Source organism: Capra hircus (genome assembly GCF_001704415.2).
Source record: "Capra hircus breed San Clemente chromosome X unlocalized genomic scaffold, ASM170441v1, whole genome shotgun sequence".
Lineage (NCBI taxonomy): Eukaryota > Metazoa > Chordata > Mammalia > Artiodactyla > Bovidae > Capra > Capra hircus.
Window position 1 is genome coordinate 58,859,219 of NW_017189516.1, and position 20,331 is coordinate 58,879,549.

A 20,331-nucleotide genomic window follows, 5' to 3' on the forward strand; every position below is an offset into this window, starting at 1 on the left:
ATACAGTTTTCTTTTTTAATGTATTTATTTTTTTAATTGAAGGATAATTGTTTTACAGGCTCGGTAACAACTTAGGTACGCAGTTTTAATTAGAGGGTAATTCTTTTTCCCAGAAGCTCTGCCTCTCCTATTAGACTTCCCTTTCAGCCTCATTCATTGTTCAGCTTCCAACACAACCAATCCCTAAACCAATCACTAATGAGGGAAACAGATGCCACATTTGATGTGGATATGGTATTTTATAGTAATTGATGCCATAATTGGAGGAGTGAGCATTTGTTCTGTGGGACAGGGGAGGGGGCTCCTCCCTCCTGAATTTGTGGAAAGCCTGATGCTGGGATTAATTCCAGCACTGCCAACAAGGACCAAGTGGTGAGGAAAGCTATCTGCGTGGGTCAGGAAGATCCCCTGTAGAGAGAAATGGCAATGCACTCCAGTGTTCTTGCCTGGAGAATCCCATGGACAGAGGAGTCTGGCGGGCTACAGTCCATGGGGTCACAAAGAGTTGGACATGACTGAGCGACTAGCACTTTCTTTCATATTTGCCAAGGCATTTTGACTACACTTCTGCCATGGTCTTAACACTATTAGGCTTTCTCTTATCATTATTTGTGAGCTTATTTTAGCCCTTTGGTAGATTCTAGATTCCTTAAGGATGGGGACTTACCATTTTTATCAGGACATGGAATAGTGCTTTACCCTAGAGGGTGATTAATAAATACATACTAAATTGATTAGAATTAGCCTATGTCAGTTGATTAAAAGCTTTCTTTCTGACTTTTTTATTTATTCTAAATTCTTTAAAATCAGGTTATTTGCTTGAATATTGACACCCTCCCAGTAATGTTTATTCATTCCAGAAAATGATTAAGGGGCCTTAATCATTAAAGGTATTAGAATAAAGTTACTGTGGTTATTGTGTAATATAAACACTAAAAAAACTGATAACAATTCTGTTTGGGTGTAGGAGGAAAAAAGAATTCAAATATAAATATAAGTGGGAAAGTAAAGCTGTATTGAGTCCATTTTATGCATCTGTTAACATTTTGAAGACTATACAGTAGAATTTATCATCTTAAAGATTATGAAGTGAAAGAAATGACTTGTATATAAAACCACTGTGATTCCCTATTTGAAGCTCCATTTAATATAAGTTTTCTTAGGAAAATACCTCAAAGATTTAAAATTCAGTACATTATTTTATGTATCACATAATTTCATTAAAAAATTGCTTTCAGTAGAATGAGATCAAAAGACCAGATTTTGGTTACTAATGTGGTGTGAAGTATAAAGCCAGTGCTCCAAGTTTTCATTTGTTTTGTAATATAAACATTTCAGAAAAGCTTATCTTTTTAATGTAAAGAATTCTTCATATAAACTTTCCCTCATTTGGTTCTGGCTTCCCAGGTGTTTCAGTGGTAAAGAATTCTCTTGCCAATGCAGGAGATGCACATTAGATCCCTGGGTTGGGAAGATTCCCTGGAGGAGGAAATGGCATCCCACTCTAGCATTCTTGCCTGGGAAATTTCACGAATAGAGGGGTCTGGTGGGCTACCATCCATGGGGTCACAAAGAGTTGGACATGTCTGAGCGACTGAACAACAACATTTTGTTCTGGCTCAGTGACTATATACTTCTTCATAATTTTTCACACTACCAACTATTACAACTACTATATAAACTTCTATTTTTTTAAAGTTTTGAGATGGTGTAATTTAAATTGTCTCTAAAAAGAAATATAGTCCTCATTTGCCTGCAGAATGGTCAATTTGTAGGTGTAAATGAGCAGTTCTTATCTTATTCAAGAAGATCCATTTATAATATCTTCTTTCCAGTTACATGAAATGTTAAGTTTAATTCAGCACAAAATCAGGAATGATTTTTTAAACTTTTTATTGTTTGCTTATTTTTAGTTACAGAATTTACTAAGTAAGGTGGTGGTAGGAAAAAATCTTTGTGTTCTTGTGTCTTTCTGAAAGCAACTGAAGTATTTACTTCAGGTCTCTTCTCATTTTCTGATCTTTTAATCCTGGAAAAAAATCGCAAAAGAAGCAAGTAAAACAATTTACAAATATTCTTTGTGAGTACCATTTATAGTAACAAATATGGGTTCAATTTTGCCAAAACAATATTATAGCCATTGAAGTTGAACTCTGTAATTTTCAAACTTTCTTTGTTGTCTCATAGTCATTAGATATGAGGTGTCAGGATGGAGGCCCCTGCCTTCAGAATACTTAAGACAATTACTGAATAATAAAATAACAATTGCTATCTTTTGTTGAGTACTTTCTGTATGGTCATTTCTGAACTCATCACTTTATTTTCTTAAGACAATTCTAATTTTAGATGGGAATTTTAAAGAGTTCAAACTACCTACCCAAAATCACCTTTCCTTGAATCGCTCTGGCAAGGTTTATAAAGTTCATGACATTAATTATTAATAAAGAGATAAATGCACTTTTTTGAGATAAACACATTTTCTATACAAAGAGGTAACCTGTACCTTAGACTAGAATAATCAACTGTAGGCACCAGATTATTTGGGATACAATCATTTTTCAAATATGCTCCATATTTTCCACAAATATGCCTTTATTCTCCACAAATATGCCCATAATTTTGAAGCCTTATATAACATATAATTTTTATTGGAAAACTATGGTATTTGTTCTTAGACAAAGGCTTGAAAGTTATCTGATTTAGTTACTTCCTCTCATTTTAAAGGGAAAACACCCATATAGTTGAAGTGACTTGTTAAACAGCATCTCCTTTTTGGGTGCAGAGTTATAACTGGAACCCAGGTATCCTGGCTCCCCATCCAGGTCATTTCTACCCTACCCCTCACCTTCTCAGTAGAAAATCATTAATAACATTTATAGCTTGGAATTACATTTGAAGACTTACATACAGAAGAATTACATAATCTCATACACAAAAGTGAGGGTTTATATATATGGATAAGGCTCGCTTATTTACTATTTCCCACTCACTTGGAAGAGTGGGAAAGAGCTTTCTGTAATGAAAGGGTATTTTGTCCTTTACTGTGAAGACTTACTGCTAAAAACTTAATCTACAGAATCCCAGCACTGAAAAGGAATCTAGCAATCTGTCCTCTTTAGCTTCCTCCAAGTTAGATTAAAAACCACTTTAAACAAGTAATTTTCCTTTAGGTTTTTAAAGAGACCTCCCATCTACCTGTTCAAATATCTGCATCCCCTCATTGGCAAAAATTACCCTTTAAAAAGAAATCTCCGGTTCAATTCTAGCCTATTCTTGCTGGTTAAACCTTTGAAAGATAAAAAGAACTAATGTTCCCTTATAGTACTGTCTGTAAAATTAGCAGGTTTCAATAATAGATATTCTGGTAGGAATTCAAAGTAATTATAGAGTTTAAACCCACCATAAAAGCTATTGTGTTAATTCTAAGCCATATAGATGAACTCATTTATAATAAACTTACAGCACATACTTGGACTAACCGAATCACTGAGCTGGAGCTGGAGCTACTGAAACTGTAGTCCTTGGACTGTGAGAGATTTTCAATCTCTGGGGGGGCCATTTTCGCTCGACCATTTTCATAAGTGTTGTAGTGACTTCAAGGTATACTCACCACTTCCTCCCGCTTGGTCTTGTCTGTTGCTGGCCAAGCTTCCAGAGGCAGGTCAGGAAGCATGGGGGGCAGAGGCTGCATGGGGAATATCGGAGGCAGAGGTGGCTGTGGCGGCAAGGGCTGGATGGGGTGCACGGGTGGCTGGGGCTGCAGGGGCTGCAAGGGCTGCAAGGGCTGCATGGGCTGCAGGGGCTGCAGGGGCTGGTGAGGCTGCGGCTGGATGGACTGGGGCTGGAAGGGCTGCTGGGCGGGCAGAGGGAGGTTTGGCTGGTGGTGTTGGGTTGGAGTCATGGAGTGTTGGCCAGGAACTGGCATCATTGGTTGCTGGGGGACCACGGGCTGCTGAGCTGGCACCATGGGGATGTGGTGATGAGGCTGCAGGGCGTGATTCTGGGGAGTCTGCTGGGACACCACGGGAATGATTTGGTGGTGCAGCCATCCACCCATGGGTTCGTAACCATAGGAAGGGTACTGGTGAGAAACAAAGAGTCAGGTTTACCATCAGCTCCATTGACTTCCAACTGGAGAAGCAGCAATGTTTTCTTTGTCATTATGGCAATATTAATATTTACTCAATTTTCTTTTCCTGTGCAAGAATTTCTAACTGTGTATACAGATTTGACCGCTTACCAACTAGAGTTCCCATTAGTGTCTATATGTGGCATAGATATGTTGCCTCACTTAAAAAGGGAATTGAAATGCATGCTTAATATTTTAAGGGAATAAAGAACCAAAAAAATCTACATACCGGGTGTCTTATCATGCTCTGGTACCACTTCAGAGGGGTGAGCACCTTAAGAGAAAGAGAGATTAGAATACATTTGTTTTAATTTAGTTGCATGAAATATAGACTCACTAATGCAGTCTCGTCAATACTGATACCCTGAAAATAGGAGTTCTGAGGAAGAAAGAATAAGGTAGACATTTGTTAGGTGCTTCCTATGTGTGAGGTTCCACCTTACAGCCATCACACACATTTTTCATGTTTTCTTAGATACTCTGAGGCAAGTATCATCACTTTCACTTTTACAGACAAGGTCATGGAGAGTTAGAGGCTCATGAGCTTGACTGAGATTATAAAAACTGTAAGTCTGTTTAATTCCTCAGCTCCTGCTCTTCTTTACAAGAGAAAAAAACAGAAAATTAATGTGATATAATTTTAATTATATCCTTTTTTGATGTGATGTAACAATGAAAAAAAATAAAAGAGGCAGAAACACTGTCCCTCATACTAGAAACACAGGTTTTCAGGTCACATATGTCATCCTTTTAAGATATAACAGAAAATCTTGCCTCAAATTTTTATTAACACTTTTCCTCAGTTTGTATGAGTAAACAAACACATGAATTGTCATTTGAACCTATGAAGGAAGTAAGATTTTTCCTTCTTTCTAGGCAGTATGTATTTGTTTCACCCCAGGTCCAGCGACTCCTTCAGATAGTAGTACAGTATTTGATATCAATACAATAAACAATTATTAACTTTGCTCAAGTCATACTTAACAAAGCACCTTTGATATTGCTTAACTATTTTGCTCCCCAAACAATATTTTGAAGGCAGGGTATTATCATTATTTCCCTTCTCCAGATGAGGAAACCAAAGTTCTAGAGAGAGAAAATGATTGACCTAATGTCTCATGGTAAGTATGGGGGTGAGGAGAGCCTCAAACCCAATTTCCAGAAATCTCATGCTTTCCATTGCTCTCACAGACCACTTGGTCACTAATATTTCAGTAAGGACAAATGAGGGAGATACACAGAGTGTGAATATCTTAGAATTGGGAGTTTTCCAGCTGGAAAGGATCTTAAATAATATCTTACCTGATTCCCCATGTTTTACAGCCAGAGTTCATTTCTGCCCTACTGTGCAGTCCCCCTGAATGGCAGTTCATGAGAGATAAACTTTATAGCCATATAAGGAGGAGAAACTGAGTCAGAGAGGCCAGGTAGGAGGGTTCTGGGGCAATGAAGGCTTGGGATGACCCACCAGGGCTTAAACCAGGAAGCTGGTAGTGAGAACTGAAAAAGTGGGACTGAGAAACATCTCGAATGAAGAATCAACACACTATTCTTTACAGAGCCCAGGGCATTGTTAACTCAAACAATGGTCAAAATTAGTAAAGAGAAAAATTACCTCATAGCTGAAGTTGATATAACCAGGGTGCCCAGGATGAGGTGGTAGCTTTTATAGGAAGGGGGAAAGGAGAAGAAAAAGAATGATAAAGAGGAAGAGAAAAGGGAGGGGGAGAGAAAGAAGGGGAGAGAGAGAGAGGGAAAGAGATTAAGTCAATATGCAATTTTCACATTAGGAGAGACTGCAGCTACTTTAAAAAAATCTATATAGTGCAGAATATATTTGAGGTCTACTTTTAGTTTGAACATGTGCCCTGTGTAGGAGAGGAGCCCTCTTATTTTAAAGAGGTCCAGAACAACTAGATGTCCTAAGAACAGAAACCAGCACACATTTATCCTCCCCTGATCTTCAGACACCTCTCCGTCCATGTTGTCAATCAGTGTTACTCTAGCCCACCCATCATTTTATTTCTTGATGAAGCTGTCTACTGAAAAAATATTCACAACCTAAAAGTTGAGAGTTATAGTTTCTTCAGCGGGAGTTTTTAGGACTTCAAGACCAGGAGGCAACATCTCAAGTTACCCAGAGAGAACTGCTCCGAGGAGGCGATGGTGGGGAGCCAGGATATATAAGAATTTTGTAACAAAGGGCAGGTAGACTGAATGTCAAAAGAGTGTTGTTAATGAAAGAAAACCAGATATCTGTAGTGCTTTCTCTGTATACAGGCAGGGGGAGGAGTCTGGGCTCACTGAAATCATTCCTTTGGTCTGCAGCTCAGCTATCTGGGGCCAGCGTCCTGTGTTCGCCTTTCCTGAAAGCTTCCTCAGGGCTCACTTTTGGGAGTGACTGCAATCTGATGGCTTCTAGATGGCAGGTATTCCTTCCTCCCTGAGGTCCCCTAGGGCTCACCAGCTCACCCTGAGGGGGGCTGCAATCACTGATGACTGTGACATCCTTTGTTTACTGATATGGCAGGCAATATTCCTTGTCTCAAAACTCACTCCAAGTTGGGAAGAAGGGTATGTTTTTCTTACACAATTACAAAATGCCAGCAAGAAGAGAATTGTCTCACGAACATTCCCTTATAGATCAGGAGGTGGCTATGTGGTTAAGTAAAAGATATTACTCATAATTGTCATGCTAAGTAAATAACACCTGAGCAGCAACAAAAGAAACAACTACGTGTGAATCAATGCATGTGAAAACAAGATGGGTGTGGTACAGTGGAAACAGTATAAATCAATGGGAAATGAGAGTTGATTTATGAAGTTTTGGCTGATTCTTTTTATTATTCTGTCATCTTTGTATGATTCTGTCAATGTTTCTATGGTAGAAAAATTTTGAAGCTCAAAATAAAAAACAACCTGAATAATTATTGAAACCAAGACTGTCTGTCTTGTCAAAAGTGGAGGCCAAGTGATTGATGCCTGCATTGTGGAATTCTGGTTGGCCCTGAGGGGTGGGGGGAAGGGGGAGAGGAGGACCTTTCAGACCATCCCCCTCAGACTGTGAGCTGATTAAGGCTCTGTTCTTTTAAAATGCTCAGATTTCATAAGAGGGTTTATTCCTCTCATCTGAGTGTGAATTGTTTTCCTTTTAGTTAACTGCCTTTCCTCTATATTCTTGATAGAAGCCCTCAGAGAATAGGGGTGTTAAATTGAAGACGGGAAAAGGGACTGAATTTGCAATGCTGGTCCCCTCAGGGACCTAGGAATTGCCACAATGCAGGATTTCAGGAAGGCAGAGCACAGAATCTTGGTCTTATGGGTGAGAGAGGAAGAGAGGAGGCAGATATTCAAGCTTTGCTGGCTTCTGGTTGTATCAACTGCTCTTTAGGCCACTGAAAAACAGATGGATACTGCTTTGCCTGCATGTGATCTAATCTCTTGTGTACCTGTATTTAGAGAGAATTGGTCAGACCTCCCAGCCCTTGGTACATCTGAATATAACATGTATCCATATGTATTGAGCATAGATTGGATTCCAGACAACCACACGGATGTCCTTCACTTAACAGGTACACCCAAAAGGATGAGGGCTCTTAGAACAGGGAGATGGTTCAAGAAAGGAATTCCTAACACAAAATCTTACCCTCTGAAGGTCAACAGCAGTGGACATGGGGGAGCAGGAAAATATTTGGACACTTGTGAAAAGCTGAATTGTAGAGAAAACTGACATTTTTGTAATATTTGCCTAAGGCTGGTTGAATACTTTCTCTGGAGGCCTTTCATGGGTCCCTTCCAAAAGTTTCCTCCATCTAGAGATGGGTGATGATATTTACAGGCTAATTGTTCCAATAGAATCTCCTGGGGTGCTTGTTAACATACAGAGTCCTGAGCCCCACCCCAGCTGTACTCAATGAGAATCTTTGACAGAAGCATCTGGGAATCCATTTTTTTATAACAAGCTCTTCAAAATGTTTCTTAAGCACAGAGACATTTGAGGAAATCTGATCATGTACTGTTTTAAACCCTAATGCTTACCCACTGTGGGGCAGACTTTTGTTTCCAAGTTTGTGAAGCTGGACATTTACTTTTGAAGGAGGGGTTTTACTCACAGGCATAGAGAAGGCTGCTCCCAGGAGGCAGGCAAACAAAATCCAGGTCCCCATTTCTTGATAGCCCTGAAATACAAGTCAACACCCATTTTTCTTATCTCTTCTCAAAGAAGGACATAATTAATGTTTCATCAAACCCACATAAAAATCTGCATTAGTCTGTTGCTAATAAAAAGGATGGACCATTTCTTGTGAGATTACTTCATTCCTATATGATTCCAGTTCTCAACCCTTTTTATTATTTCTGGAATTACAGTGGTAATAAAGATGTTTTTCATTTAGGTTGAGAGCTGAACCAGCTTTAGGGACATAAATGGCATGAATTTGCAGGCCATTTTCCTATACCTATATAGCCTGTAGAGTCATAGAAGCTAAATGTATGTTATAATTAAAATGATTAAAAATAAAATTAACTCTAAAACTGAGATCATCAAGGTGCATACTATTTGATACTGTTAGAACCAGGAGGCTCGGAAACGTTGGTTTTGGTACCATCCACCTGAGCACTGCTACTGTTACAGATCAGTCATCCGAGAAAATAGAATAAGGAAGGAATGGAATTTAATTTCAGGTGTTCTGACTGACAGTACTTAAGACCCTCAGGTAACATCCTTAAGCTCCAGATGTGGAGCAAAAGATGTGGTTGAAGAGAGGGGAGAGGATGGTGCTAATATCCTGTTATTCTCTGAATGTCGAATGGCTTTTATTGAAAAGATTCCATATTTAGATGATGACATTTTCCTTTTGTTTGACACTGCACTGTAATTATTCCACAAATAAGACCCTTGGAACATGAAGCAAAACAAGCCATCATAAAATACATTGCCTTGTGGTGCAAATTACTGGCTAACTTTGAGAACTGTCAGAAGAAAAGCCTTAAATTTGCATCGGAAATGAGTATTGAGTGTAATAATGCAGGCTATGAGAAGTACACTGACATTTTTACCTCCTAAATCTGTTTTTTTTTTTGAAGTTTGCATTAATGAGGAAAACCATTTTGCTGATGGTTCTGTTTGATGGAATTAAATGAAATGTTTTTCAAAGTATTGTATCACAGCCTGTGAAAATTTACTTTTGCCTTAATTGATAAGTAATTAAATATTTTGCTGTGAAATTTGGCCCTGAAAAGTGCTTTGAGATTCTGGACCTAAAATTTAAAGAAATATAGACAAACATTTTGCTGCATGGGAAAGTAACAATTCATTTAAGTAATCAGTTTAATTTAATCATGGTCCAGCTGAAGAAGCAACTGAATATTGACAACACAAGTTATTAGACATATAGAACACATTTACATCTTTTGAACATGAAATGCAGAAAAAGAAGTAAGTACAATAGAAAGGATACCAAATTATGAATAAAATCCACATACCTTTGAACACACGTACTCAGTAAGTTTCTGTCTGAAACTCAGGGATGCTTGATTCTTTAGATTTCTTCCAACCAAGAGCTCATTTTATACCATTCACAGCATCTAGAGCAACCAATCAGGTTTCTGAAGGAAAAATGTGTTGAGTGTAACTAAAAATCCCTGCATCATGACTTTTAGAAGCTGTGATCAAATATAAGACTGTATGTTGTGATTAGTGCATATAGTCTTTCATTATAGGCAATAATAGGTTTAACAGGCAAAAAATTTCATCAGTCTGTTTTTAGGTCAGCAAATGAGTTGACTGCACATGCTGATATATTCAGATTTACTATTAAGAAACAGCCATGTCATTGTCTGTTCCCCGGTTCTAACGAACATAACATTGTTCTTTACCAAAAAAATGTTAGATGGTTGAGTTTCTATAGTCTAATCAATGTGTCCTTTAGGGTTCCCCAGCCCTCAGATCAGGATAAACTGATTGAAATCTTCATTCTGGTAAAATCCCAAAGCTCTTGCCAACAATTCTCTAAGGAATTATAATTTCAAGATCACCACTGCTCTTTTTGCTACTTCCATTGAAGATATTTTCTCTGTTCCCTGTGAAAATTCCTTTATCACCTTCTCCAAACTTTATCAACCTTTATGGTGATAAAGGAATCACCTTTATCACCTTTATCACCATTCTGGTGTCCACTGAAAGAGAGGGTAAAGACCCTTCTCCTTGGCCTCATTCTGTAACCCATCTGCCATCCAAGCCACCATGAACTCAAGGTTCTCCCAGTAACCAAACTTTTACTCGTGATTTGAAGGACAAGGCCAGGGACATACCACATACCACACCACACACTTGAAAACACATTTTAATTCCTGCAAACAAATGTATATCACAGGAAGCATTACCCTGGCTCCCCCACCCCACACAGCAGCTCAGCCTCTCAGTATGATGGCCCTTCTTAACCTACATCCTTCTGGCCCAATCCCACATTCTCTCATAAGCAAATCCGTTTTACTCTTTTTTTTTTTCTTTCAGAGACTCCTAACTGTCCTTTTAGTTATCTTATCCCCATGTTCACAGCACCCTCCCCTTTGCCTGAACAACAACCAAAGCCCTGTTCTGAGAGGACCTCCAGTCTAGCCATTAATTTTTTTTATTCTTCTACCTTAGTAAAGAATATGGACTTTAATTTTGTTCTAAAATGTGATCAGTAAAAAAGCAAAATTTATCGGAGAAGGAAATAGCAACCCACTCTAGTATTCTTGCTGGGAGAACCCCATGGATAGAGGAGCTGAGTGAGCTGTCGCAAAGAGTCGGACATGGCTTAGCAACTAAACAGCAACAGCTATATAGCACAGGTAACTATATTCAATATTCTGTGATAAACCATAATGGAAAAGAATATTTAAAAAGATGAATATATTTAAAAAAACAAAATTTGTGACTATTGATAAGAGGTAGCTGATGAGGAGTCTATCATTATTCAATCAATAAAGGAAATTCTCATTATATGCCCAGATACTGCTAGCAGTATAGCTGGATCTTTTTGACTACTTAAGTGATATTTCTAAAGTTTCTTTATGTACATATATCTTTATGTTGATACGCCACATTGGCTGAATTAAATTCAAGGAGATAATATCCATGAAAAGCAATATAGTATTAAGAACCGGAGGTTAGACTTACCTGTGGGTCCTGAACCCAGCTTCACCAAGGGTTGAGGGACTTGAGAAGATATGTAGCCTATCTGAGCCTCAGTTTTCTCATCAGTAAAATGACGACAATTCTAGAGCCTACCAAGAGGATTTGTGTGAAAACTAAATGAGAGACATCTCTGGGGGGAATGGAAAGTTATCACCTTCTTCCACCCCAGCACTTGGCACACAGTTACTGTTTAAAAATGCTAACAAATAAGATTCTAAGATAATCCTTGGGGATGAATTAGTAGAAAATGAGTAACCATTGTGAAGAAAGGTAAGGTAGACCTTTCAACCATAGAGATAGAGAGAAATTACAAAAGAGAAAGTGGAAAGTTATAAGAGGCAAGTATGTGATTGAAAGGGAACGTAGAATATGCTTCTAAAAGTCAATTGTGTCCATAGTTTGCATTTATTCATGAGTGTATTTATTATATTTCAAAGGTAAGAAGGATTCCTTTTGAAGGAAGTTGCAAAATGGATGGAGAATTGATATCAGCTTACTTGGAGGGAGAGGAGGTGGGAGGTGTGTGGCAAGGAGATAAGGGAGCGTAGGTGGGACAGTACGAGGGAGAGGAAGGAAAATGTAGATCATATTATATGCTTTTGCAATCTTTCTCCTCATTTTATTTAACTACATATGTTGAAGTGCCTGAAAAGATTAAGGACAAGTCATTTGCGAACTAATAGTGGTTTTGTAGGTTTATAAAATGTGTCTCATTATTTTGCCTCACCTTTCAACAATGAGAGTCATACATTTGGCCACAAGGATCAGCAAAATGATTCTTTATTATGGCATTAATTTCTCTGGTCCATCAAATAGTGAGTCATTGCCAATCCACCATGGGCACTTGTTCAGTATAATGGCAAATACAATAGAAACAATATGGTTCTTTCTATTAATTTCTCCCTACTGAATATCCCAAGTCACTAAAATATCCCAAGGTACTAAAATATCCCAAGGTACTAAAATATGGATCTCTATGCTTGAAATCTCTTCCACTAATTTAGGTCCCACAGGCAATTTAACAGTTACTCAATGTTTTTCAATTGAAAATTTTTTCTTATAAGCAGTTGTTTCATTTATGAATAAGTTAACTTTATAAAACAGAACTTACTAGACTGAACTTACTAGGCTTATTTTGTTAGGTAGAGGCTATAACATTTCCAAAGTATTTGTGTTATTTTTTTTTTATTATTCTCTGACATCAAATATTTTCTTTTTTTTTTTTAAATCACTATTTCAAAAATGCATCACAAAATAAAATATTTTCCTCTATGGAAATATCTATGGAATATCTGTGATAGAATGACCCCACAATGTATCTTTATTCCCTTATGCATTCATTTCAAATATATATGTGGAATACTTATGAACCTAGGACCATTTGTGTTACTTAGGGGACAAATATTGATACATGAATGATTTTATTCCTGTTTCCAAGATCTTTTCTCCAAAATGACTAGTGAATAAATGCCCTTATAGATTCCCTTTCTTGCTTAATGGGAACAAGGAAGATCAGAGAAAGGGTTACAAAAACATTACATTCAGATACCTTCTGGCCCAGAAACAGCTGCTCTAACTCCCTCCTGATTTTTGTGGAATCAAGCAGGGGCTGCAGGACATGCAATTCATGTAGAAGGACCTCAGACTGGGATTTTGGCACAAATCAAGAACCAAATGGTCCCTGCCTGCCAGTGGTCAGAGATGAGGCAGTTCAGTTCAGTTCAGCTGCTCAGTCGTGTCTGACTCTTTGTGACCCCGTGCACTGCAGCACGCCAGGCTTCCCTGTCCATCACCAACTCCCGGAGTATGAAAAGAGATGAGCCAAGCATGGGTTAATCCCAGGCAACTAGAATCTAACCCACTGCCGTCACACTCCTTACTTTGTCCCAACCAACTACTCTTAGTAAAGAGAAGCCATGGAAATCAAGAGGCTTAAGCACCCCTTGAGCTCTGAGCGGAGGCATATCTTAAATGGCTTCACTTCCTGCAATGCCTGGCCTCAGACAAAAAGTTAGATACTCAACAACAACAAATTTCATGCATACAGAAAGTTTTCATGTGGTGCTTTATAGTTTTTTAATAAGTTCTTTTGGCCATTTTTTCATAGTTACTCTTTTTCTTGACTTACAACCCATCACACTTTGCTGTTCTCACATTCCTTATGCTAGCAACTTCTCCCCTTGTAATCTTCTGATTTACAGTATGCTGGAAAATCACATGGCCAAGCATGTTAGGAATATGTGTGGACTGTAAGTAAAGAGATGCTCTAAGCTGAGGTGGCCTGGGAGGCTTACTTATGAGAAAAGCTCAAAACTTTCAGTGTTGTGGCCTTGGTGTTTTAATGCTGGGAGGATATTTTGTTTTGTTTTTGCATTTTCCCCCTTTGCTCAACTTCCTGGTTTTCAGCAGTGGTCAAGATATGCAAGTGACATTTGGATAAGTGAGGTGTTATGAGTTCCAGAAGACTTTCCTATCATCTGTAGGAGCCTATTTCTTGAATCTTCTTTTAAAGCAGATCTACAACTCTCTAGTATTCTAGAATAATTTCAGGAGTGGGTTTTCTTTTCTGGCTGGAACTAAAGTCAGATTTTAGGTGTTTCTTCTGTAGACATTTACTTAAAAGAAAATATCACTCTCCAGGCTGGTTGTTTTGTTTGGGTGCCTTGCTGGAGTAGAATTGTACCCTCTTCAGAACCCAGGGACACCATCACTCATTGATTCCAATAAACACACTGACTTCCCTTTGCAACCTTTAAAAGTCAGGTATTGTGTCATACTTCCTTGGGAGCTCTTTGGTAGCTAGAAAAATCTCTTTTACAAAGTAGGTGCTGGATAAATGTGTCAATTAATTGATGAAAATGTAGAGAAATTATCCAGGATATAACGAAAATCTTTCAAATGTCCTTAATCTATGTGGAGTCTCCTAAACAAAGAAATCTTCCAGTAATTTAGATGAGCTTTTAAACAACTAAGATGGATACCTCGGTATTGCTGTCAGTGCTCCTACGGACTTTCATGCAAACAGCCTCTGATAAGGACCTAAAAAGGGAGATGCTGTAAAGGATTTAGAATCAGTTATCACAACATCCTCATTATATTTGGCTCTGACCTGTTAGTTTAAAGTGTAATATATTATAAGCAAATATACTATGATAGATAAAATTGATTTTTTTCCGTATTTGAAACTGAGTTAATTTGCTTGATATAATAAAGTTTTGTTATTATTATTATTAGCTTTCTAGGCTTCAGCTGAAGGTGTAATTTGAAAAGAATAATAGCAAAAAAACCTAACCTCTCTCACCCATATTCACGTATTTTAGGGACTGCAAGCCATCAGTACATATTCCAGAATATCCTGGACTCAACTGTTTTATGGCTGGTCATTTGAAGCTATGGGGAAAAACACGAATCTTCTACTGGCTAACAACATTTAGTAAGTGAGTAGACTTTGGATTTAAAACAAAAAAAGCATCAGAAAAGCAGTAACGGGGTAACGAAATAGAAAGAAGAATGGCATATATAAGAAGACAGAAGTGCATGGTGATGGTATTCAAGGTGGTGATCAAAGGTGGTGACTGGCTCAGCAAGCCCCAAGAGTCCTAAAATGAAAAAAAGAAATTTTACTGAAGCAGCAGGAAATACAACAGCTCTGTAGTAAAGGGACATAGTCCTAGGACCCTAAACTCTTATCCCTCAAAGGCCAACACTGTGATCTAACTTCAGTAGCCACTGCCAAGCACTTCGTATATGCCTAGCATGGTCATTGGCGCTGGAGTACAAAGATGAATAGGTCAGTGACCCAATTCTCAAACTGCTCACAGTTTCTAGAAGCATTATCCACTCTGCATTGGGGTGGAGAATGCTAGGAGAGGGTATTGGAACAGATGGTCCTTTTCCCCTTCAGGAAGTGAACACGCTCTCGGCCTGTGTCTGTGTTTATGGAGGAGAAAGGGGTGAGGAAGGTAGAGAAGGAGCGCAGCGACAACAAAAGACGCGGGGCTGTGGGAAAGGCGGCCGCTTAGAGGCTTCCAGGGGCCCTCTGGCTGGACTGGGGAGGGGCATATTAATTTTCCCTGGGATCGCTTCAGTCTTTCAGCCTGAGGCCCTGTAGTGATTGGACATGAATGGATACCCACACGCTGAATCACCAGGGAAAGATTCAGTTATAGGTAGTGCCTGCTATTTCCAAGGACAATATAAAGCAGACAGAAGTGTTTAGGAAACAATATCTAGAACAAAATGCCTCCCAATGGGGGACTGGTTCAAATCCACTGTGGCACATATAAAGGGTATCCATCTGTATTTGGTGACATAGAAAGATGCTTGTGATACATCAGTTCAGTTCAGTTGTTCAGTTGTGTCCAACTCTTCATGACATAGTTAAGTAGAGAAAAAGATTTGTAAAGTCCTTTGGCTCTGAAATGACCCTCTTTCTCCTCCTCTTTCCTCTTCCCCTCCTTATCCCTCTCTCCCTTTCTCCAGTTGGGGAGATAGTCACCAAAATGTTAGCAGTAGTTTTCTAAGAGACTTATTCCTGAAAGCTTTTGGGAAACCAAGATTTTATTCCTTTTAAATAATTGGCGAACAGAACAAATGCAGGAGAGATACAAGAAGTTTAGGGTGTGATATTGCTCATCCCTGTTCAGAGAGAGTGCTGAGTGATAGGCCTGGGTCTTTCACAGGCCCTAGGTTTATTTAATATTCATTCTCAGGGGGAATAAAAGCTGAACATGCAAATCAAAGACCAAAGAAATGATTCTTAAAAAGCTATAGGGTCCCTTTTAGATCACTAGTGAAAGCTATCTGAATAATATAAGCACACACAGAACTCATACAGCTTGTAATTTGTCAGGTCTGTAAGCATTTCCTAAGTATCTGGTGGAGCAGTTTTCAGTAAGGGAAATTATATGCAGATGGATAGTATGTTGTTTGGGTTATAATTAACTGGTAACTGTCAGGAGTGAAAATGTTATGTCTGTGTTAACAGAGGTAACACAGTAACATAAGAACAAGCATTTTTATTTCTGCTTATTGAGCAAAATACACCAAAGTAAGTTGCACTTTCCTAAGGGAATTCAATGTACACATACTCAGATTGGTAGTCTCCAAACAAAAGCAATATGCTATGGTGGAGAGAACTTGTCTTTGGTAAAGGACAGCATAGGTTAGAGTTATGGTTGGGCCATTGAGCCATGATGCTTGACCTGAGCCAGTGTTCTTAACTCTTGTATACTTACCTCACTACCTGGAAAATGGGGAAACATCAGTAACAGGAAGCTGGTAATGTCTTGAGCATACAATTGACTCTTCCTAAACATGATTTCCAATATTTTGACAATTTCACTACTTGCTCCAGGAGACACAGCAAAAGAAACAGTTCACCACCCAAGAGGTTGGAAATGATCATTCTCACACATTTGATATGCAGAATTTCTTCTATTGTTCTCGGATAGAAAATTCTTACTTTGTTACAATTCAGTAGGATACCTTTCGTGTTCATTTCTTAAGGAATTACCCACAGGACATAAGTGTAAAATGTCAGAATACTATTTTCATATGATCAGCTAATTCTACAGGGAACAAGAAATAAATGGTGAAACCTAAGTGCAGGCAAAGTCGCCAGTTCTGGTTGTGTTGTCATTTCTGGTATCCATTCTGGTTGTTGTTTTAGCTCATGGCTCTTTGAACATGGACAGCACTGTGAGCAGCTTTTCAGCTAGTATTTTCTTTATCACATCCCTCAATTATATAAAATTCAGTGATAGTAGTTGAGAGTTATTTCCAAACTTCTATTTAAAAGGCCACATCATGAATGGTATGTCTGGAATATTAACTACATTTGAAGTTGCTCTAACTCTGAGGAAATAAAGTAGCAGGAATGCGAAAAGTTTTTCCCGACCCAGGGATCAAACCTGAGTCTCCCATGTCTCCTACATTGGCAGGCAGATTCTTTACCACTAGCACCACCAGGAAGCCAATAATTCTACTCACATCCATTTTATCATAGGAAGTTTAACTTGAAATTAAAAAGATGCAGTCACCCATCACAGAATTCAATGGAGTGAGTACAAGTTTCTTCTAATTGTAGATGACATTTGCCCCAGCATAATGCTAACACAGCTTGAAAAATCATAAAATCTATTTTTTTTTAATGTTACCTCATGCATCATCTTGATTATTGTGTGCTCTTAGGAGAATCACAGTCCTGTGCTAAGTTTCTTCTCAGTAGCATTCCATATGCTTCCAGAATTTTTAAATCATTGGGATAAAATGTTTATTGAGTATCTGTAATATTCAAAGCCTAGCACACATGTAAACATATGGCATGATATCCGTATAACACAATATTATTCCGCCATAAAAAAGAATGAAGTACTGGCAAGTGCTGCAACATGGATGAGCCTTGAAAACATGACGCTAACTGGAAGAAGCCAGACACAAAAGGCTGTATATTGTATGATTCCCTTTTCAAAATGCCCAGAAAAACCAAATCCATAGGGACAGAAATTAAATTCCTGGTTGCCAGGATGTGGGAGAGAGAAGCATGGGGAGGGACTGCTAATGGGTTTGGGGTTTTTATGAAGAGGGTGATGGAAATGTTCTGGAATTAGATGAGTGGTGACAGTTGTACAACCATTTGACTATACTGAAAGCCACTCAGTTGTAAACTTTCAACTGGTGAATTTCATGGCAAGTGAATTATATCTCAATCTGAAAAGAAGACATATCAAAAATATACACATGCCATTGGTCTCTACCCTTAAGAAGCTTACCTCATCTTTATACAGTATATAAAATACAGAACCAGGAAAGGTTAAACACAGTGCAGTGGTATGGAATAAAAGCATGTAAGAGTTGCCCTCAATGATGCAGCTGATGGTGATGACAGCAATGATGATGGAACTAACGTTTATTAAGTGTCATCCGATGTTCTAGCATTTAACATGTTTAAATAATAGTTGATTACCTTCCACATGCCAGGCATGTTCTACATGCATGGAGTGTATCAGTGAGCAAAATGCAGAGATCCCTGTTCACAATCTCGCAGACAGCAATATGAGCAACAGATATGATAAATAAAAGATATGTTAAAAGATGAGAAGGGCTAAGGAAAAGGAAATACCGAGCTGGCTAAGGGGCATTAAAATGCTGAGTTGCAAGTTACAGTAGGGTGGCCAGTTTTAAACAAAACCTAAGCATCTCTTAGGGAGAGCCAACACAAAGGCACCAACATGGAGGCAGGCTTAGCATGTTGGGGAACTGGCAGGAGGCCAGTGCTGCTGGCATAGTGTGAGGTTGAGGCTGGAGTATAAGACGAGGTCCAAGAGGTGACATCTTGTCGGGCTTCCATGCTTAGCAATTAAATGTACAATTCCTTACCCAAAATATGCTATCATTTACCGTGAATCAGAGGCTTTGGAAAAAGGAAGAAAGGTGTCTGGAGTTTGGGAATGCAGAGGATTTGAATAGAGGTAAAGGCTATTCCATCACAGGGCTTTGTCATTGGAAACAGCAGAAATGGAAAAATGCAGAGGGCGCTTGGGTATGCAGAAGAAGACCAACTGGGCAGGAGCAGGGATTTTAGATTGAAAAATAGTTATGCAAGTGGCCAGTGAGGAGAGAGAGACCTGGATGCCAGGGCAAGGAATGTGAGTTGTGTACAGCTGGCAACAGCGAAGCATTACGCGTTTGCTCTCACCATGCTTGCTTTCTTGGGTTTGTAACATGAAAGTTTGTCAGGAATGAGGAAGTTGAAGTGGGAAGTGGTTGGCTGACTTGGCCATCTTTACATCACAATGAGAGCTAGAATAGACCAGACCCCTGGGAACCCGCCCTGTCCCAGGCACTCCTGACCTATTAGCTCACAGATAAATGCAATATCTGCAAGGGCCCCAGACCAAATAATATTATGGAAAAAAACAATAACATTCTGGGAACATCTTAATTTAAAAAATGAAAGTCTGTAATCTTTCCTATAAAATACAGAATTGCATTTAATAAAAGCTGCCACAGAATATTCTCCAGCCAAACCTAGAGCTATTCACAAATGCCCTTGCTTAGTCAGAAATAAAAGCTACTTAATGAAAGGTCTATAAAAAGAATTTTAATAACTTTATTGCCCTAGCATTTACATATCATAAAGTTTACCTGTTTAGAGTGTACAGCTGAGTGGGCTTTAGTATATTTTTGTATCTTTACAAAGTTTGTAACCATCCCCACAATCTAGTTTCAAAACATTTTCATCACCTGAAAAGAAATCCCATACTCATTAGCAATTGCTCCCTATTTCCCTTTGCCCAAGCCCTAAACACCTACCAATCTGCTTTCTGTTTTGATGGGTTTGTCTATCCTGGACATTTCATATAACTGGTATCATACAATATGTGGTTGGAAAATGGATCTTGGAGAACCTCTCTAGCAGGGTTTCTCAGTGTCAGCATCCTTGGCATTTGGGCTAGATCATTTTTTGCTGTTGGTCCGTCCTGTGCATGTAACACGTTGGCAGGATCCCGGCTTCTATCCTCCAGATGCCAGAACTACCTCCTCTCCCAGTAATAACAACCAAAAATGTCTCCGGACATGGCCATATGTTCCCTGGGGAGGAAGGGGAACAACAGTGCTCCCAGTTGAGAACCACAAATCTATACTTACCTAAGAATTGAGCTGAGTGTAGAGGTGTAGGAAGTGGGGTGGATGCCTGCACTCAGCCTCTGTGGTGGAAAAACCACTGTTTCAGGGTCCTTGACAATCTGAATGATGAACCCCGAGTTTTAAAATTCTGTGATTTCTTTTAGAAAAGTGAAGAGATAAATTGGGGAAATGAGTTATTTAGATAAAAATTGCCGTTGAAAAAATATCTGATGGGAAAACCCACCCACTTTTCAGAGTATTAAAAAAGATTAAAATTGTTATTTAAAAAAGAAAATAGTATGTCCCAGTGATCTTCACCTTCAATATGCAGATTTAGAATCATGGTGCCAATAATTTAAAATGTATGTCAATTTGGATTTGGCGTGTT

General features: G+C 38.7%; 2 protein-coding genes across 5 annotated transcripts in view; one reads left to right on the forward strand and one right to left on the reverse strand.

The window, feature by feature from the left end:
• ARHGAP6 (Rho GTPase activating protein 6) overlaps positions 1–20,331 on the forward strand; it is a 532,190-nt gene that overhangs the window by 386,148 nt on the left and 125,711 nt on the right. The gene's annotated exons all lie outside the window — the stretch shown is intronic.
• On the reverse strand, positions 1,930–9,634 carry AMELX (amelogenin, X-linked). The gene is given in 6 exon segments (NM_001285616.1): positions 1,930–2,029; positions 3,611–4,081; positions 4,359–4,403; positions 5,745–5,792; positions 8,242–8,307; positions 9,614–9,634. Coding segments are annotated over 5 exon segments (624 nt in total). The 5' UTR covers positions 8,296–8,307; positions 9,614–9,634; the 3' UTR covers positions 1,930–2,023.